Genomic DNA, 18,294 nt, shown 5'->3' on the forward strand with positions numbered 1-18,294 from the left:
TATATACTACTCTATTATTTCCCATAATTGTTTCTTTACATTCTCCAGAGGTCCCAAAACAATTTCCCTTGACCTAGTGTTTTGATGAACAAAGACTAAAAGCTTTTTAAAGCAAGCTGGCTGCATGTTTGTATTTTAATTTGTAAAAAGTATGCCAAAAAACATCAAAGATTTTTCACTGAAGAAACTAGGCTAATGGAATCTACGAAAGCATCAACTCCTTGATGATAGAGCCATAAGATGCATTTAGGAAATCACTCTGCCTTCTATTAGCTCAAAACTGCTGAGAAGAAACATGTTTTTCTTTTTACTTGCTTTGCATTAAGGCCTCAATATAAAAGTAACCTTTTAGTTAAGAAATAGTTACCTAGAATAAGCATTAAATCTATTGTGTTTTCAGGCCAGTGTGTCTCCCCCCCCCCCGCCTTTTTTTTAACTTAGTCAAAAGGCTGATCTTAAGAGTGGTTTCACACATCTATCTTTCATTTTCTTCAGCTCAAGGAGACCTTGTATTCACATAATATAGTAAAGCAACACTTTAATAACAAAGTACTATTGCTACTAAAAATTCACAGAATAGCAACAATGAAGTTGAGGGGATTGAGTGAATCACAAATGTCCTCCATAGTATCTCCTGCTGATTTCTGAGGACTGAAATAGATGAAGTGCATTAGTCATTCAACACCACTGGCATAGGATCCAAACTACCACTTACAAACACTGGTGTCACTATGCAATTTTTATCATTAAATTAAAACAATTTGGAAATACCTGTGTATAATGATTACATAAAACTCTCAAGAAACCTGAAGATGGCTGTAAATCAATCATCAATTAAGAATAAGGCACAACAGTAGTGCCTGGGTGGCTCAGTGGGTTAAAGCCTCTGCTTTCAGCTCAGGTCACAATCCCAGGGTCCTGGGATCGAGCCCCACATCGGGCTGCCTGCTCCGCAGGAAGCCTGCTTCCTCTTCTCTCTCTCTGCCTGCCTCTCTGCCTACTTGTGATCTCTGTCTGTCAAATAAATAAATAAAATCTTAAAAAAAAAAAAAAGAATAAGGCACAATAAAAAACAGAAAAAATTATTTTATAAATGTTCTATCCTTGACTATTTTATAACAGTGAATGGAATGTGATAGTAAATTCAGCATGAAAGCTAACCAATACAAGTAGCAAATTACTTCCATTATTATTAACAACAGAAATATCAAACATAAAAGCCAAGCAAAATAAGTTACTTACTTTTGGTACAACTGGTCCTCTGTTACTGTTTCTGCTTCGATGACTGGACAATGGGAAGACCTGTCCAAGCTGATTTGGACGCTCAGTGCATTCTGTGGTTATAGTATTTACAGTACTTGCAGCCTGAAAGGTGTTGGAGTAAGGTGTAGGAAAAGGATGATAGAATCCCATAACTTGGGCACATGGTGCTGGCATCAGCTGATAATATGTATACTCTGTAGAAACAGGAGGCTGAGCAGATATAATGGGGTAGGCAAGGTACGGTCCAGCAGGGTTTGGATTGGGCTGTTGCCATCGTATATCATTGTTATATAACGGAAACTGTCTGTTAAAATCAAATAAACAAAGAACAAATCTATTGAGAAGTCTGAAAATAATGCTGAAGCAAAATTTCTTAATGCATTTTAATTTTAAAAAGTACAGAAAGGTGCCTTCATAATAAAAAGGAGATAAAATTATCACCTTATTTCTTTGCTGTAATTAGAGATTATTATATACATGTAGTAACAACTTAAATGACAGTATAAAGGAATTCAACCTGATCTACTGCATTGCAAAATTTTAAAAGTACATATCATTCTTATTTATAACTCTCTCCTCAACCTCCTCAAAATATTTCTTCCTAGAAGTAAAACCCCTAGCTGCTGGATCTGTAAACAAAGGAATCCTAAGTCCCCATCCAATGCTAACCACTGTGATGGCCTCTGCAAAAAGAAGAGTAATGTGAACACTGTGTAAGGTGACCATTACAATGGGTGATTTGATTCTTCCACTTCTCATTTTTCAGTTCAGTCCCAGGGCCTCCTACTCCTCTCCTGTACTCCAGGAATCATCTGGCCAAGTCAAGCTCTTTTCCTGGCTCCCCTCCTTGACAATGGAAGCAGGTTCCAAGTCAAGAAGAGAAGAGGCAAGCCTAACATTACCATCCTATCTCTAGCATTAGAGCCTTTCCTAGTGCAATTCCTATGCAGCATCAGCAAGACTCTTCCTGTCTCAGCAGTCCTTACAAAAGGTTGCTGCTGAAGAATGAGGGGCCATGGGGAGCTGGAGCATTGAGCTTTTCCTCACTAATCCCACAGCAAAGCACAATGGAAAAATGTTCACTGTCATAATTTTAAAAAATAATTTTAATCCACTGGCTGGTTTACTCATGAATTCTCAAAGATTATTTAGTATGGTAAGAAAAATTAATTGAGGGGCGCCTGAGTGGCTCAGTGGGTTAAGCCTCTGCCTTCGGCTCAGATCATGATCTCAGGGTCCTGGGATGGAGCCCCACATCAGTCTCTCTGTTTAGCAGGGAGCCTTGCTTTCCCCTCTCTCGGCCTTCCTCTCTGCCTGCTTGTTATTTCTCTCTCTCTCTTTCTCTGTTAAATAAATAAATAAAATATTAAAAAAAAAACAAGAAAAATTAATTGTACTTTATACTGGGCCATTTTGTCAAATACAAAAATAATAGTATTATTAAATTTAGTTTTAAGTTGCTTTAAACATAGCCCCATACAGGTCAAAATTTTTTGACATTATGCGAACTTCAACTGAGAAGGATCCCTTACTCTTTGTCCAATCCTGAAAACTACAGGGTTTTAGAAATTATTAACCTGAATAGTTCATATTTCATACAGTGGCTTCACGGTCTCATATCTCTTACATCGAGAATATCTGAAAGAATGTGCCTTGGCACACTAGTGTACCACACCATGGCTTTATACAGGGGTGCAGAAATACTGACTGCCTTTGCTTTTGGGGGGCTGGGCAGAAGCTAGAGCTCAGCTGTCTCATCCATTTATCCAAGATGCTAGAGAAGTATTTTCTATGTATATTACTTGTGAAAGGCTGAAAGTACTTTATACAGCACATTAAAAAAAATACTTTAATATAGCAGTAACATGAATTACACTAACAAAGCACTAATCACTCAGATAGTCTAAGCAGCATTAAAAAGGCTATCATGACTATCACAAGTTACACCCTAACCACCACTTCACATATTATCTGAACTGCAAGCATTTTGCTAAATCACCCTGTGACTATAGCAGAGGCTAAATTTAAACTAGAATCAGAGTCCGGAAATATATGTTAACCATAAACATTTTAATGTTAAGGACTATCCCTTGGTATTTTTTTTTTTTAAGATTTTATTTATTTATTTGTCATAGAGAGAGAAGCGAGAGCAAGCACAGGCAGACAGAGTGGCAGGCAGAGGCAGAGGGAGAAGCAGGCTCCCCGCCAAGCAAGGAGCCTGATGTGGGACTCAATCCCAGGACGCTGGGATCATGACCTGAGCCGAAGGCAGCCACTTAACCAACTGAGCCACCCAGGCGTCCCATATCCTTTGGCATTTTATTCTTATGCCCAACTGTCCTGAAAATTATGATTAAATACCTAAACTTAAAAAGGGGTTTCCATTCACCACTTTCTGAATATTCATTCCTCCCTTTGTATCAACTTATTTCAAAGTAATTTTAATGACTTACTGTAGGAGTCCAAAAACTTTTCCTCTTAGAAAGAATGAGAAAATAAACCATGTTAACAATTAAAATTTCTGCTTCATTTGGTTTTATTTACTTCTCTTAAAAAAAGAGAAATGGCTAATGTTTAATATTTAAAATGGAGGGCTGCCTGGCTGGCTCAGTTGGTGGACCATGGGACTCTTAATCTCAAGCTTGCAAACTGAAGCCCCATGTTGGCTGTAGAGATAATAATAATAATAATAATAATAATAATAATAAAATAAACCTGAAAAAAGAAAAAGTTACAAAAGGAAAAAATGAAGAAGTATGTCTTGCCAATTTCTGTTCCTTACCCACCCCCTACAAAAAAGAAAATAATAATAAACAAATTACCTATTGGACTGGTTTTCCTGCACAAATGGATAACAAGTAATCAGGTAGCTGGGAATTGGAGTTGGTTCTACACCAGATACATTTCCATTATCATTTGGGAGTGCCATCGGGATCATAAATGTATCAGGATTCTTCTTCTGGGGAATAAATGGCTCTACCTCAGCTGACAGCTTGACATTCTTCAAAGAGAAAGTAAACCACACATTTAATAAAGTAGCAAAAAACTTAATACAGATCCACAGTTTAACAATGGAAAAGACAGGGCTTACACATAGTAATTAGATATCCTTAGTATTAGAAAACATCCAAAAGAACAGCAATGTCAAATTAAAATAACTAAATACGATTATTAAGGCAAAGCCATCAAATAAAAGAGGGAAAGGTTTATCAAAAGTTATTGCATTTTTTTAAGTTATTGCATTTTAATGAAATCATTTCTTACATAACCAAAGCTGTTAAAACAATCAAGAGTACAAGGAAGTAGACTTGAGTCCAAAAATAAAGCTGGTAGTAAGAAATCTAGCTCTTCAGACAAACAATGCTTTTAACTAATTTTGTTAGGAGGGAAAGTCATTAAACAGAGTTCTGAAGGATAATCACTTTATATTTATTTGACTAGTCTAAAAAACAGTCTATTTCTATCCATTTCAGGAAATTAGGTAAGTATAGTTTAATTATAAAGAAGGAAAGTGTCCAAGACTAATGAAAAAAAATACCTAACAATATGAGCAAGAAACTTCTGGTTCACAAACTAGTAAAAAAGAAAAAATGAGTACTTCAGTTTCCCAGTAGACAACTTGAGTAAACTAAAGTAATCCAGAATATGTACTCCCATTTTAGTATTTAGTATCTTTTCTCACAAAAAAATCTACAGAAGTTTAAAAGATATATTTAAAAAACTAAAGTATTTTAGGATTCATATGTGGGTGATGAAACTATAAAGAAAAATAAGAAAGATCTGGGATAAAAGTCAGGATAGGAATTACTCATATGAAATTACTCATGTGAAAGAGTTGTGATCACAAGGAGGGCATCTAAAAAGATTATGAGGGCCTGACAATGTTCTGTATCTTAACTTGGGTGATAATTACAAGGAATTCACCTTATAATTCATTCAGCTATACACTGTTTTAATGCAGTTTTCCTTATGTTTTTAATAACAAATTCTTGAAATTTAATAACAAAAAAAATTATGGGCACATTCTGCAAAGGTAGAATGTATAAAACCACATAAACACCACAATCTAAAAAGATATTACACACTTCTTTCAGAAAAGAGTAAATGAAATGCAATCCAATGTTTCAATCTTTCAAATCAATTACCTCAAAGCAATAGTCCTAACTAGAACTTTTGCCCAACAAACCCAGTAGGATGGCATTTATTGGAAGTTCTGAGCAAGGCAGAGTTCCCAGAATAAGTATCAGGCATGTTTCTCACAAAGGTAATCAGTAACAAATGCACCAAAATCTGAAGATAAAATCTAAAGACTTGATATGCTCAATAAATAGCCTTTATTCAGATAAATTATTCTCTATAAAGAGCCCCCGGAAATATTCAGAATACTTACAAAGAAGTGGGAAGAGAAGAAATCTGAACTATTTATAGCAGTATTAATTCAATATCCTTCCTACCTGATTAAACTTTGAAATGTACTTTTATACTATTAACCAAATATAAAAGAGAGATAGTACTTGCATTTACTAATACAGTATCTGTGACCTGAAGCTGGCTTCTTGAATTTCAACCTTGAAGGCAAAAACTCCTTCAAATGCTAATAGCCTAAATCCGTAATTTTCACCGTGATAGTCAACAGAACTCAAAAATCATTTGTGTAAGGTATAAAATATTAATCTAATAAATGCTTCCCCAGGAGGAAATTAGGGGGAAAGGCTGATTTTCAACAATAATGCACAGATAAGGGAAACCTGCTTTTATAGTTCATGCATAGGCATAAAAAGAGGGAAAACATAAATCACATTTTAACTATACTGAAAATTTAATTTGTAGTATATCTGTGAAAAATCTTAAGTCTTTCCGAACATATGAGTACTCTCTGAACAGTTTTATAGATCTGTATAGAAGACATTAGGACAAAAAACAAACCAAAAAAGGCATTAGGAATTTTTAAATGCAAGGAATATGATTACATCAAATTTCCATATGAAAAGGAAACAATACTAATATAAAGAAATAAAATGATTTAAAAATAATAAGTTTCATGATACCTCTCTCCAAATAGTACCAACTCATAAATTACTTTGGAAACAAATTCAACTTCTTGCTCAAGTCAAAATTTGCAACAAGTTTTTATACTTTGTTTCATTTTTCTTTGTAAGAGTTTTATGAACTTAGGCAACTCATGGTCAAAAAAGTATCACACACAATTTATAACTGTTATCTGTACATATATACACTATATACCCTTAAATATCAAAGTTTGTAATATTTCTATTCTAAGTGCAATTCTAGATATCTGAGTTCAACAATAAAACTCACAAACACTGAAGTGATCCTTTGTTTTTAGTAAAAAAGAGAAGCTGCTATAGTCAACAGCTGCACAAACAGAAGATGTCACTAGTAGGAACAGACTGGCAAACTTTCTCCTACAGTTACAACTCTTCTATGGTCTTAAAAGTTGTTGTTGTGACTTTGGGGCCTTTAGTATCATAAATTAAAATGAAGCATGTGCTATTCTCGGGCCTAAAAAAGTAAAGTTAAATCCAAAATTATTCTTAAAATTCTACATAATAAAGCCCACACAGACAATTGTTAAGTAACAAGTTCTGGCAATATTTTAATTAAATTAGTATAGAAATCAAATGTTTCCTACATAGTAGACAACAAAACATTATAAAAAAAATTGGGCTAGTTATTTCATACAAGGATATTCCTTAGTTTGAATTTTTTGGTCTACTTTTGACAAGATCTATTTTTTAGGAATAGGAAACTTTATAGCAGAGTTGTCTCCTTAAAGTAAACATAAATATAAAGTAAGTCTAAACTACACAAAGTCTAACTATTCCTGTACCACTATTTGCTTTAAAAAAAAACCTATATAGTAAAATTATCTTTATCTTTCAGATATTATTTCAGAATTTTACAAATGAGTAAAAAAATTATAATAATCCCAAAACCTGTATGGGAAAAAAATAATAAGCAGTTTCACATTCCTTTTAAATTTAGCATATATTAGGGGCTTCTGGGTGGCTCAGTGGGTTAGGCCACTGCCTTCAGCTCAGGTCATGATCTCAGGGTCCTGGGATCAAGCCCCGCACCAGGCTCTCTGCTCAGCGGGGAGCCTGCTTCCCTCTCACTCTCTCTGCCTGCCTCTCTGCCTGCTTGAGATCTCTCTCTGTCAAATGGATAAGTGAAATCTTAAAAAAAAAAAAAAAAATTAGCATATATTAAAACAAATCATAATAAAAAACCTTCTTTGATGTGAATAATCTAGATAACCCAAGAATTTATCAGAACATGAAAATATAAAACCCTTCTTTAAAAGAATAGATTAAACAAATGCACTCAGATCACTGAAAGTCTATATAAATTCAATAAATATGCAATGAGTACATGTTCTGGGAAAAGTGCTGTACTAGACTGGTTTAAGAAAAATGGACAAACATTACTATGAAGCACCCAATGGCAGGAAATGCACACTAAACTCCTCTGGGATAGAACCGCCAGAAGAGTGCAAATAATTTTTCCAGATTAAGCAACAGAAAAAAAACACCCACTTAGAATCAAAACTGAAGTAGAACATAATAAGGCATTCTCCCCACAGTGAAATTTCAGTATGTACCACACACCTACAGAAAAAATATGACCATGGAAAGCCTCTACATCCTTTCTATATTAAGGTAAAAATATAATACATCAAACATTAAGGTATTTTATATCTAATGGGCAAGAAAAATAAATGTATTCCAAAGGAAAAAATGAATAATGCTTAAGAGATACCCGCTGGCTATATTGCTTTCGACTGGAAGGACTTCTATGGCAAGTAAACACTTGACAAATCAACTGTATTGGTTATATATGTAGGTTTTATAAGACTTCAGAAAATACTGAGAAAAAAAGACACAAAATATTTAACTAAGACTGTCCACTTGATTTACTATTCAAAACTCTTCCTCTTTTCTTAAAATAGACTACTACTAATCCTATTTAAAACCTGATGATACTTTTCTAAAAATCAGCTCTCTAAATTTAACAGTGGTTTTTGGATTACCTAATTTATTAATTTCTGGTTTTATATTTCTTTTCCTCTCTTGCTTTGATACACTTTCCCTACTAACTTCTAACCCTGGACACTTTATTTACCTTTTAAAATATTTAATAATGAAAGCATTTCTAACTATGCATTTGCCTCAGAGTATAGCTTCAGCCACATCCCATAGGTTTTCATATGTATTACTTTTTTTTTTTTTAAGATTTTATTTATTTGACAGAGAGAGACACAGTGAGAGAGGGAGCACAATCAGGCAGAATGGGAGAGGGAGAAGCAGGCTACCCGCCGAGCAGGGAGCCCCATGCAGTGCTCAGTCCCAGGACCTAATCATGACCTGAGCTGAAGGCAGATGTTTAATGACTGAGCCACCCAGGGACCCCTTCATGTGTATTACTATTTCAATAACCCATAATTCTACTTTTTTATTTCCTCTTGATTAAGGGCTTAGGGAAAAATGTCTTTTTAAATTTCCAATGGTCAGGGTGCCTGGGTGGCTCAGTTGCTTGAGTGTCAGACTCTTGGTTTTGGCTCAGGTCATGGTCTTGGGGCCCTGGGATCCAGCACCACATTAGGCTCCCCATTCAACAAGGAATCTGCTTCCCCTCTCCCTCCTCCTTCCCTACTCCCTCTACTCTCTCCTTGTCAAATAAGGAAATCTAAAAAAATAATAATAAAGTTAAATTTCCAAAGGTTATTTTACTTTCCTTTTGATTATAAAAGTATTTTTTTAAACCTGTTAAAATAAATCATTTACTTATATTCATTAAGGCCAATTACAAGTAGTAGTGAATAATAAATGTTTTATAGTAACTTATTTAGAATATATTTAGTTTGCAACGCTGATACTATTTGAAGTTTATCAGTTATTTTAAAAAAAGAATATAAACCAGGTGATTTTGTATCTTTATTGGTGAATAGCACTCTGCACAAGGTTATGTGTATTTGTTATGTTTGCTTTTCTAAAAGTTAAAGACACTGGTGATCCACAGTTTTATAAATTCTTTTTTTTAATTTAATTTATTATATTTAATTTAATTTATTTTATTTATTTAATTTACATTAATTTAATTTAATTACATTTATTTTAATAAACATTTTTTGTTTAAATTCCACTAACATATAATGTATTACCGGTTTCAGAGGTACAGGCCTGTGAATCATTGGTCTTATATAATACCCAGTGCTCATTACATCACATGCCCCTCCTTAATGTCCATCACCCAGTTACCCCATCCCCTCACCCCTACCGGCAACCCTGTCTGTTTCCTAAGATTAAGAGGCTCTTATGGTTTGTCTCTCCCTCTGGTTTTGACTTGTTTTATTTTGTCCTCTCTTCCCCTATGATCTTCTGTTTTGTTTCCTAAATTCCATGTATCAGTGAAGTCATATGATAATTGTCTTTCTCTGATTAACTTATTTCACTTAGCATAGTACCCTCTAGTTCCACCCATGTCATTGCAAATGGCAAGATTTCATTTTTGATGGCTGTGTAATATTCCAATGTGTGTGGGGGAGGTTTGTGTGTGTGTACACAACTTCTTTATCCATTCATCTGTCACTGGGCTCTTTTCGGTTTGGCTACTGTGGACATTGCTGCTATAAACACTGGGGTGCAAGGCCCCTTTGGATCACTACATTTGCATCTTTGGTTTAAAATCCAATAGTGCAGTTGCTGGGTTGTAGGGTAGCTCTATTTTCAGCTTTTTGAGGAACCTCCATACTGTTTTCCAGAGAGGCTGCACCAGCTTGCATTCCCACCAACAGTGTAGGAGGGTTCACCTTTCTCCACATCCTTGCCAACATCTGTACTTTACTGATTTGTTAATTTTAGCAATTCTGAATAGTGTAAGGTGGTATCACACCATGGTTTTGATTTATATTTCCCTGATGCCAAGAACTTATGTAGGGGTGCCTGGGTGGCTCAGTTGGTTAAGCATCTGCCTTTGGCTCAGGTCATGATCCCAGAGTCCCTGGATCAAGTACCACATCCAGCTTCTCCCTCTGCCTGCTGGCCTGCTGCTCCCACTGCTTGTGCGCTCTCTCTCGTGTGTGCTCTCTCTCTCCAAGAAATAAATAAATACAACCTTTAAATGAACTTATCTGATGTTAATGTACTAAAAATTAAGCCAACATTGAAATTATTTGATAATACAAAAGACACTATAAACTTCAAGTGTTTTGTCACTTCTAAGGCCATTGTTCATTTTTTTAAAAAATCTCAAAATATGGCCTTAAACTTCTTAAAAACAGAAACATTAAGCCTTTATAAACAAATAAACTCTGTGATTTATTTTTCACATCCCTTTACACCAACATTTTGCCCATCAAGGGCAAAAAAAAAAAAACAAAAAAGGCATTATACCAAGTAATAACTGTTCTTAGACCATCTAACTCTGGCAATTAAATTACTTGTTTTGATTTATTGCTAAAAAAAAAAAAATACTTCTGAGATCCTCTTTTGGATATAACATTCTTTCCAACAGTCCCTATTGCAATTATATTATCCAGGATGTATTCCCAGTAACTTACTTTTTATAAACTTGATCAACATATATACAATTTATCTTTTTATCAAAGATTTTTTTTTAAGAGCACTATGAATACCTTCAGGCAAAACACACTCAGGTTTGTTTGTTTGTTTAAGTTATTCTTATGCAATACTCCAAGGATTTCAATTAGGTTAACGTGAAATGCATAGTTTGTATGTAGTACTATTTTTTAAGAAATCAAATTTCTATAAAGTGCTAATCACTGCAATGATATGAGTGAGTTTTAATGCTGCAGGCATTCCCCCAAAATTCTGAATATAAATGAACAGTGGTTTAAAATGAAAAACAAATATTTTGTGAGGAAAATGGAAATACACATATCACATACACTTTTAGTGACTTCTACCTATCTCAATTCACTTCGTTAGTAAAAATATAAAAGTACATTCCAAAAAACCTAGAAGTCATTACATTACTCTATGGTATAATGGAAACAATGAAGAACTTCACAAAGTGGAGAAAGCTCAGTTCTAGCCACTAATCTATCATTAAAATAGTTCTCAGCCTTTTTTCGGAGTCTTGCCCCAGAAAAATGCTAATATAAAATGAAGCACACTCCTTCCAGGTCATCCATCAACCCCTGAATTAACTGCCTACAGCCTGAACAAGGCAAAGCAGCATCCCTTTTCTGTATCTAGGTTTCCTGTGAGTGTGTAGCAAGTGGGAAGAGAGGGTAGTTAGAATTATTCTCTTACTTAAGGTTAGGCTGAGGAAGAGGCAGGAGGTACTAGAGTGAAAAGGGGAAGAAATTCTTCAACGGAAAACCTACATTCATGATTTCTCTCTAATCCTTACATTTCTACAAGGTTTTAATAGGTTGTGGACTTTGGAAAGATGTAGGATGAAAGAGGAATAGGTTCTCTAGTTTCAATAATTTGCTCACAGCAGTTGCTGTTAAGATAACCACACATAAATAGCTATGCTAAATAGTTAATTATATTTCCTGTAAGATGAAAGGAACCATAAGTATACATATGGTAGCATTACTGCTTACAGTTTTGGCATCATGATGAAGAACCAAAGAGTTTTTTAACCTTTTCATTAGTGACACACATACAAGAAAATTGTTTAAGAAAATTTCCTATTCAATTGTCAGGCTTTGATATTAAAAGCACTTCTGATAGATGCCTTAAAAAATATTTTTCATTAAGTTAGATATAGGCTGTATATAGGATACTCTGGGTCACTAGAAAGCTAAGAGACTCCAATCGATTTTGCTTTGGTAAATCTACATGTTATCTCATAAAACTCATCTCTGTTTTCAAATTCATATTCTAATATTTTTAGTCAAAGCTTTTGTAAAAACAAAACAAAACAAAACCAAATATACACAACTAGGAATCTGTCTGCTAAAAGAGCCAGATTTCAAAATCAAAATTGCCTTTGACTGGCTACATATATACTGAAATCTGGAAATCTTGTCTCATTTCCTCAGATACTAATTATCTATTTGTAAAATAATTAGGCAAATCGCTAGTCTTTTTCTCCATCTATTTGCCTCCCTCAACACTGGGCAAAGCCTTCAACTGAAGAGAATGCATAGTGAATAAACTTCGATTTCATCAAATTTTAAGTTTCACAGAGGTCTCGAGGACGGAAAATACTAACACTTTGCGGGGGGGGGGGGAGACCGCTTATTTTGGATTATTATTTACATTTTCATCATCCCTGCCTCCCAGCAACTACTCGCATGGATAATCAAGAATTTAATACAATTAAAACCAAAACAGAATACTAATGGCACTACTCTGTGAATATGAAAACGGTCTCGAAAATGAATTCATAATTCAGATCCAACATTCTTAAAATATAACCTCAGTTTTTAAAAAATACTGATTTTTGCAAAATGGACAGAAAAGCAGGGGAAAAACCATAGTATTTCATACCTTAAAGGAAACACCTCTCTAAAACCACTGCGAAAAACAATGATCTGCTCAACGGAACGTTGATCCAAAAAGCCCATATCCCCCTGCATCTGTAGTTTCCACACATTCTGTGACAGTCTTACTGGGTGAGAAGCCTTCGAAAGCCTTGCCACCTTGAAAACACATTCCAGAACCAAAAACGGGGGGGGTGGGGGTACTCGGTGGAAGTTATAAACCCTCCTCTCAGGCGAGCACTGACAACTTGGGAGTCCTCCGGCCCCTAACACCAAACCACCGAGGAGGGGCCAAAACGAGTCCCCAGTCCGGGGGAGGGAGTAACCAGAGCTGGAAAAGCCCCCATCCCCGAGGCAGCAATTGAAACAATGCAGGAGTGGGGCGCCGCCAGGCTCTCAGGCAAGGGGAGTCTGCTCCCGGAGGAACCCCAGGGCCCCGGCGGTCCAGGCCCACGCTCAGGGACCAGGGCCTGCTCCGGAGGAAGCGGCGACCCCCAGCACCCGGCCCGGCCGGCCCAGCCCGAGCTCACGTACCTGGTCAGCGGGGGCTCGGTCCATGGCGCCTGCAGCCGCAACGGGCCTGCGTTAGTCGGTGTGGAAAGCGCCTCGGGCCGCTTTCTCCATGGCCCCCCGCTCGAGTCGAGACAGGGCTCAGGACCTCCGCCCCTATCTGGCTGGCCCTGACACAGACTCTGGCTACGCCACTGGCCGAGGGGGGGCTCCAGCTCCGGGAGAAGGAGGAGGCGGTGGCAGCCTCGGGGAGGGATCATCTGGGACGGAAGCCTAGGAGGCCCCAAAGAGGGGGCAGGCGTAATTGAAAATGGCGGCTCGCGGAAGGGAATGGTGGGAGGGGTCGAGAAGTGGCGTGACCGCAGAAATCCTGAGCAGGTGGTACCCGGAGCCTCGGCTGGCTGACCTGGAGGCTGAGGCCAAGTGGAGATTCCTGTAAGCTGGTGCCCCAGACCACTCTGCGCTTTGAGCTGGACTTAACTGTCCTGGACTGTTAAACTGGAGGAGTGTCCGGCCGCTTGGGACCCAGAACACCTGCGTTCCAACCTTCAGGGACCCCAGAGACTACTTCATTATTCCGAACCACCTCTTAGTAATGTAGGAAGAGCTTTTAGCTGCCCACTGTACATAGCGATGCTTCCTTATGTTATCCAGCTAAAAGAAGTCATGACCATAAGGGAAAATACCACAGAAGGGTCACTGGAGAAAAACTAAGTGAGGAGGGTCCACAAATACTTATTGATTAGGTAATTCGTTTGTCCAGGCCCACGCTCACCTCCACCCTCACCTCCAGGCTGATCTCGCCTATCTCAGAAACCCTAATTTTACTGAGTCTGTATCACACCAACCAACAAATAGGTAGGTACTCTGCTATGTTGCTTTTCTCCCTGTGGTTATTGATTGTTCCTTTCATCTCCACCTCATGAGCTCCTCGAGGAAAGACTGGGCACTTCGTAAGCATGGCTGATTCCCTCTGGGCATCTCCTCCGACAAACCTTCCAACAGGTACCTCTTCCCGGAATAGTTCTTCCTTGCTGGTCAGCTCCAGGATGAGGAAGAAAAATAAAAAGCTTTATAAGCTAAATTCTACTTAACTGAAGGAAAGGGAGAGGAGGTGGCTCCTGTTTGAGGGACTGGAAAAGAGATTTACAGCTGGGAAAGAGACTTTTAAGCAGTTTGCTTTGTCATGCTTCAGAAGACATCAGTAAAGACTTAAATTGCCTTTTCTTTTGGTCTAGGTTGTTATTCTGGTTTTGTTTGGATACAATTCCAAGAAGAGGCTGGTCTGTGAAGCTTCTAACTGTACTGACGTTGATACTGTACTTTGACCTGGTAAAAGGAACTCTATATTGGGTCAACAAGAAAGACTTACCTCAAGGCTGGCAGCAGAAACTGTTTATAAGGAGAAACATTCATATTTATACACAAAGATCTTTCATTTATTTAGCTCGAACTAAATAAAATATTTTTATTCTCAAATTTTATGTTTTAATGTGCATATGTGTGCATGTGTATATATGTGCTTAAATTGTACATATATGTCTGAATGTTACATACATGAAGAATTCATGTAATGTAGCCCCTACTGTCTATCAATGCAGAATAAATTTAGGTTTGCATAGAAAAGCTAAGCTATTTATAGGAAGTCGTTATGTAAACTAACAGATGATCATCCTTCTTCATAATTGTAAGATAAAAAGAATTCTGAATTTTCAGAATGTCTCCCCACTGGTGATCTCTAGCCATAAGACACCCAGATCCAAGTAAAAAGATGGTAATAATGCAGTACCAATATAGGCATAAAAATACCACCGTGCTCGTTTTCCTTCCTGCTTCTAAGGAGTAATCTGAGAAAATTGAAATAGAGCCTAAGGATCTTTTCCTATTATAGGATTTTTATGACTATGAAATCATTCTCATTGAGAATCTTCTTTGTAGAAGATATTCATTTAAATTTTAAAATATAGAATTGTAAGAAATTATATGAACTAATGTCACAATGCCATTCTTGTTTAACACAATCCTAGAAGAGTACATAGAAATTAGAATAAAAAATTAAATTATATGAAGAAAAAAAGACTTTTAAAAATACTACTTTGTATGGATGATATGACTGAATTTTAATTAATCATTACATGAAGCAACAGATATATAATGTGCCAGGTGCTATGCTAAATACTGCAGGTATAGCAATTAACAAGACACAAACCACGTTTGTCTTCTGGGCAAGACATACATAGAACAAGTAACTACAGGTAAGTTCCAGGTCATGAAAAAAGAAGTTCAGTAGGTTCTACCATGATGTGGGACTGAAGGTCAGGAAAGTCATATGTAAGTAAATGGCATCTAAGCGAAGACCTGAAGGGTGAGTAGGAACTAAAGAAAAGAAGTAAGCAAGTGGTTCCAAAAAAATAGCTAATGTGAGGACTCTGGGATACAAGAATCCGGCATTAGTACTTAAACAAGCTCATTCCTTGGAATGAGAGTTGAGGATGAGAGGGATAATCCAATAGAGCAAGGCCTCTGACAAAGCAAAACCAAAAGAAATTAGCCTTAGATGGAAGGAGGTCCATGTTGTCCATAATAATGGAAGGAAAGGAATAAAGGGTAAACATGACTGCAGATACATTTATAAGTTGAAGGAATTCCTGACTATGGCTTCTATTTTCTTGGGGAAGTAGGGGGCCAAGATTATCTGCTAACATAGAAGGAGGCAGAGTTGTGATGATCATGCACTTGTCAAAACTCAACAAACATAATTTAAGAGCTATGCAAGTCATCACATATACATTTTGTATCAGAAGAAAAAACTATAAATATTGAACTCCAATTTTAAGAAATTCCTGTTCTTACATAACCCAAATCTCTATCAAGATATGGAATGTTACCAAGAACTCCAGTGGCTTTTAAAAACTTTAAAATTCATAGGGCGCCTGGGTGGCTCAGTGGGTTAAGCCTCTGCCTTCAGCTCAGGTCATGATCTCTGGGTCCTGGGATCAAGCCCTGCATTGGGCTCTCTGCTCAGCAGGGATCCTGCTTCCGCTTCTCTCTCTGCCTCTCTCCCTACTTGTGATCTCTATGTCAAATAAATAAATAAAATCTTTAAAAAGTTTTTTTAAAAAATAAAACTTTAAAAATCAAATATTTGTGTTATTCACTGCTGCATCCTTACTACCTGTACCAGTGCCTGCCACATAGCAGGTGCTCAATAGATATTTGTTGAATAAATGAACATGTGCTACGATATTAAATCAGGATTTTTACATTCAGGGTTGGGTTTTATTAGACATATACATTACTTAGAATAAGCAGGATTCAGTAGGGTAGGACCACAAAATTCTTTCAGTTTTGCTCCACTAAGTCTTAAGATTTTCTGAGGACTGCTCTTCATTCTGCCCTGGATACTTTTTCGTGAAGTCCACACAAACTTCATTCCAAGTTAAAGCTTTGCCTTTTCCCAAGCCCAGTCCTGCTTCTGGACTACAGTGAGTTATGTGGTACGGGCCACTTTTATTTAGTTTTCTACCATTTACATCTCCACTTCCTCCACCTTAACTACTCCCTGATTAAGCTTTCCAGTTCCTTCAGGTTTATATTGTGCAGGGGAGGGTAGTAGAGCTTCTCAGATGTCTCAGTTACAGGACATGCACAAAGTCACTTCTAGGCAACCACTTACAACCCTAGCCTTAGCTCTTGGGATTTTTTTGGGTTTAGCCTGCTGCTTGATCCCTGGGGGGTTCAGCAAAATACTCATTTAGCCAGACTCTGTTTTAAACTGGCTTCAAGTATAATTCTCTCCCACCATCCCTGGAAACATTTTTGTTTGCTACACTCTTATCACTTATCTCTCTACCCATCCATCCCGCCATAAGTCCATTAATTCATCTTATTTTTGGTGTGTAATGAAGTAAACTGCTTACATCAGTACCCTTTCTCCTGGGAAAATTCATGTTTCCACAGTTGTCGAAAGTGTGGCTTGTTTCCAGGGCTCTCTGTCTCCCTCTAGTCTGCCTTTGGTTTTCTTAGGAAAAAGTATCAGATCCCAGGTCCTTGTACTACCCCCAACTCCAGGTGACATGTATCAAGTTCTCCAAGTGTTTCCCTGAAAGCTCCTCTTACATAGCTTGAGATTAGGGGAAGCATCTCTTTTTCCCCCCGTGGGTGGAGTGGGTAAGTATCAAATGTCTCCAAAGCGACACTTTTCCTGAGTCATCAGTCCCCTACCCCACCTCCATGCTCTCTGGGCTGGGCATGAATGAGGAATAATGCTAAGCCTCAATTTCTTAGCATATTTTGTATGTTGGACTAACACCTGGCTTAAGAATATGGAGGTACTTGGCTCCTAACCTATTGTCCTTTGGGCACTTTCAAAACAGACAGCATCCTTATTGGATGTCATGTTACATATTCATTGATTTAACAAATATTTTTTAGCACATATTTTATGCAAGGCACCGGTCTAGGTAGTGACAATGCAGCAATGAACAAAATCACTCTTGTGGAATTTACAGTTTAGTCTGGGTGATAGACAATGAGCATATAAAAAAGATAATTTCAGGGACGCCTGGGTGGCTCAGCTGGTTAAGCAGCTGCCTTCGGCTCAGGTCATGATCCCAACGTCCTGGGATCGAGTCCCACATCGGGCTCCTTGCTTGGCAGGGAGCCTGCTTCTCCCTCTGCCTCTGCCTGCCATTCTGTCTGCCTGTGCTCACTCTCTCTCCCTCTCTCTCTCTCTGATAAATAAATAAAATCTTTAAAAAAAAAAATTTCATGTAGAGATGAATGCTGTGAAGGAAATAAAACATGTTATTGCAGACTACAGACTATAGACTGCAGACTACAAATGGCCCCGTAGGGGAAAACCTTGTCATCAGAGTAACAAAACGGAGGAGACAGTTGTGAGTAGAGAATGGTGGGAGGGGAAGAGTGGTATGAACAATGGACTGAACAGAAGTCTAGAGAGCCAAGCCAGACCATGTAGGAATTTATAGGCTGAGGTAATTTTGATTTCAGAAGCAATCTGGAGGATTTTAAAGGGGTGC

At 37.3% G+C, this 18,294-nt stretch overlaps 1 protein-coding gene and 1 long non-coding RNA gene across 3 annotated transcripts in view; one reads left to right on the top strand and one right to left on the bottom strand.

Annotated features, from left to right (window-relative positions):
• Nucleotides 1-13,415, bottom strand: part of SECISBP2L (SECIS binding protein 2 like) — a 58,447-nt gene extending 45,032 nt beyond the window's left edge. The window contains exons 1-3 of one of the 2 annotated variants that reach the window (XM_004751349.3): nucleotides 13,277-13,415; nucleotides 4,086-4,264; nucleotides 1,243-1,567 (exon numbers count right to left, since the gene is read on the bottom strand). In XM_004751349.3, the coding sequence (XP_004751406.1) occupies nucleotides 1,243-1,567; nucleotides 4,086-4,264; nucleotides 13,277-13,300 (528 nt within the window). In that variant the 5' untranslated portion in view covers nucleotides 13,301-13,415. Of the gene's footprint in view, nucleotides 1-1,242; nucleotides 1,568-4,085; nucleotides 4,265-12,749; nucleotides 13,006-13,276 lie in introns of those variants that run through there. The other variant, XM_013055516.2, reaches the window with a different exon arrangement.
• A 199-nt stretch (nucleotides 13,416-13,614) lies between these two features.
• Nucleotides 13,615-14,731, top strand: LOC123388346. The gene is made up of 2 exons (XR_006602923.1): nucleotides 13,615-14,257; nucleotides 14,491-14,731. It is a non-coding gene; the product is annotated as an uncharacterized LOC123388346 (long non-coding RNA).
• Nucleotides 14,732-18,294: the final 3,563 nt, after the last annotated feature.

Source organism: Mustela putorius, unplaced genomic scaffold (genome assembly GCF_011764305.1).
Source record: "Mustela putorius furo isolate JIRA1106 unplaced genomic scaffold, ASM1176430v1.1 tig00003898_pilon_pilon_pilon, whole genome shotgun sequence".
Taxonomy (NCBI): Eukaryota; Metazoa; Chordata; class Mammalia; order Carnivora; family Mustelidae; genus Mustela; species Mustela putorius.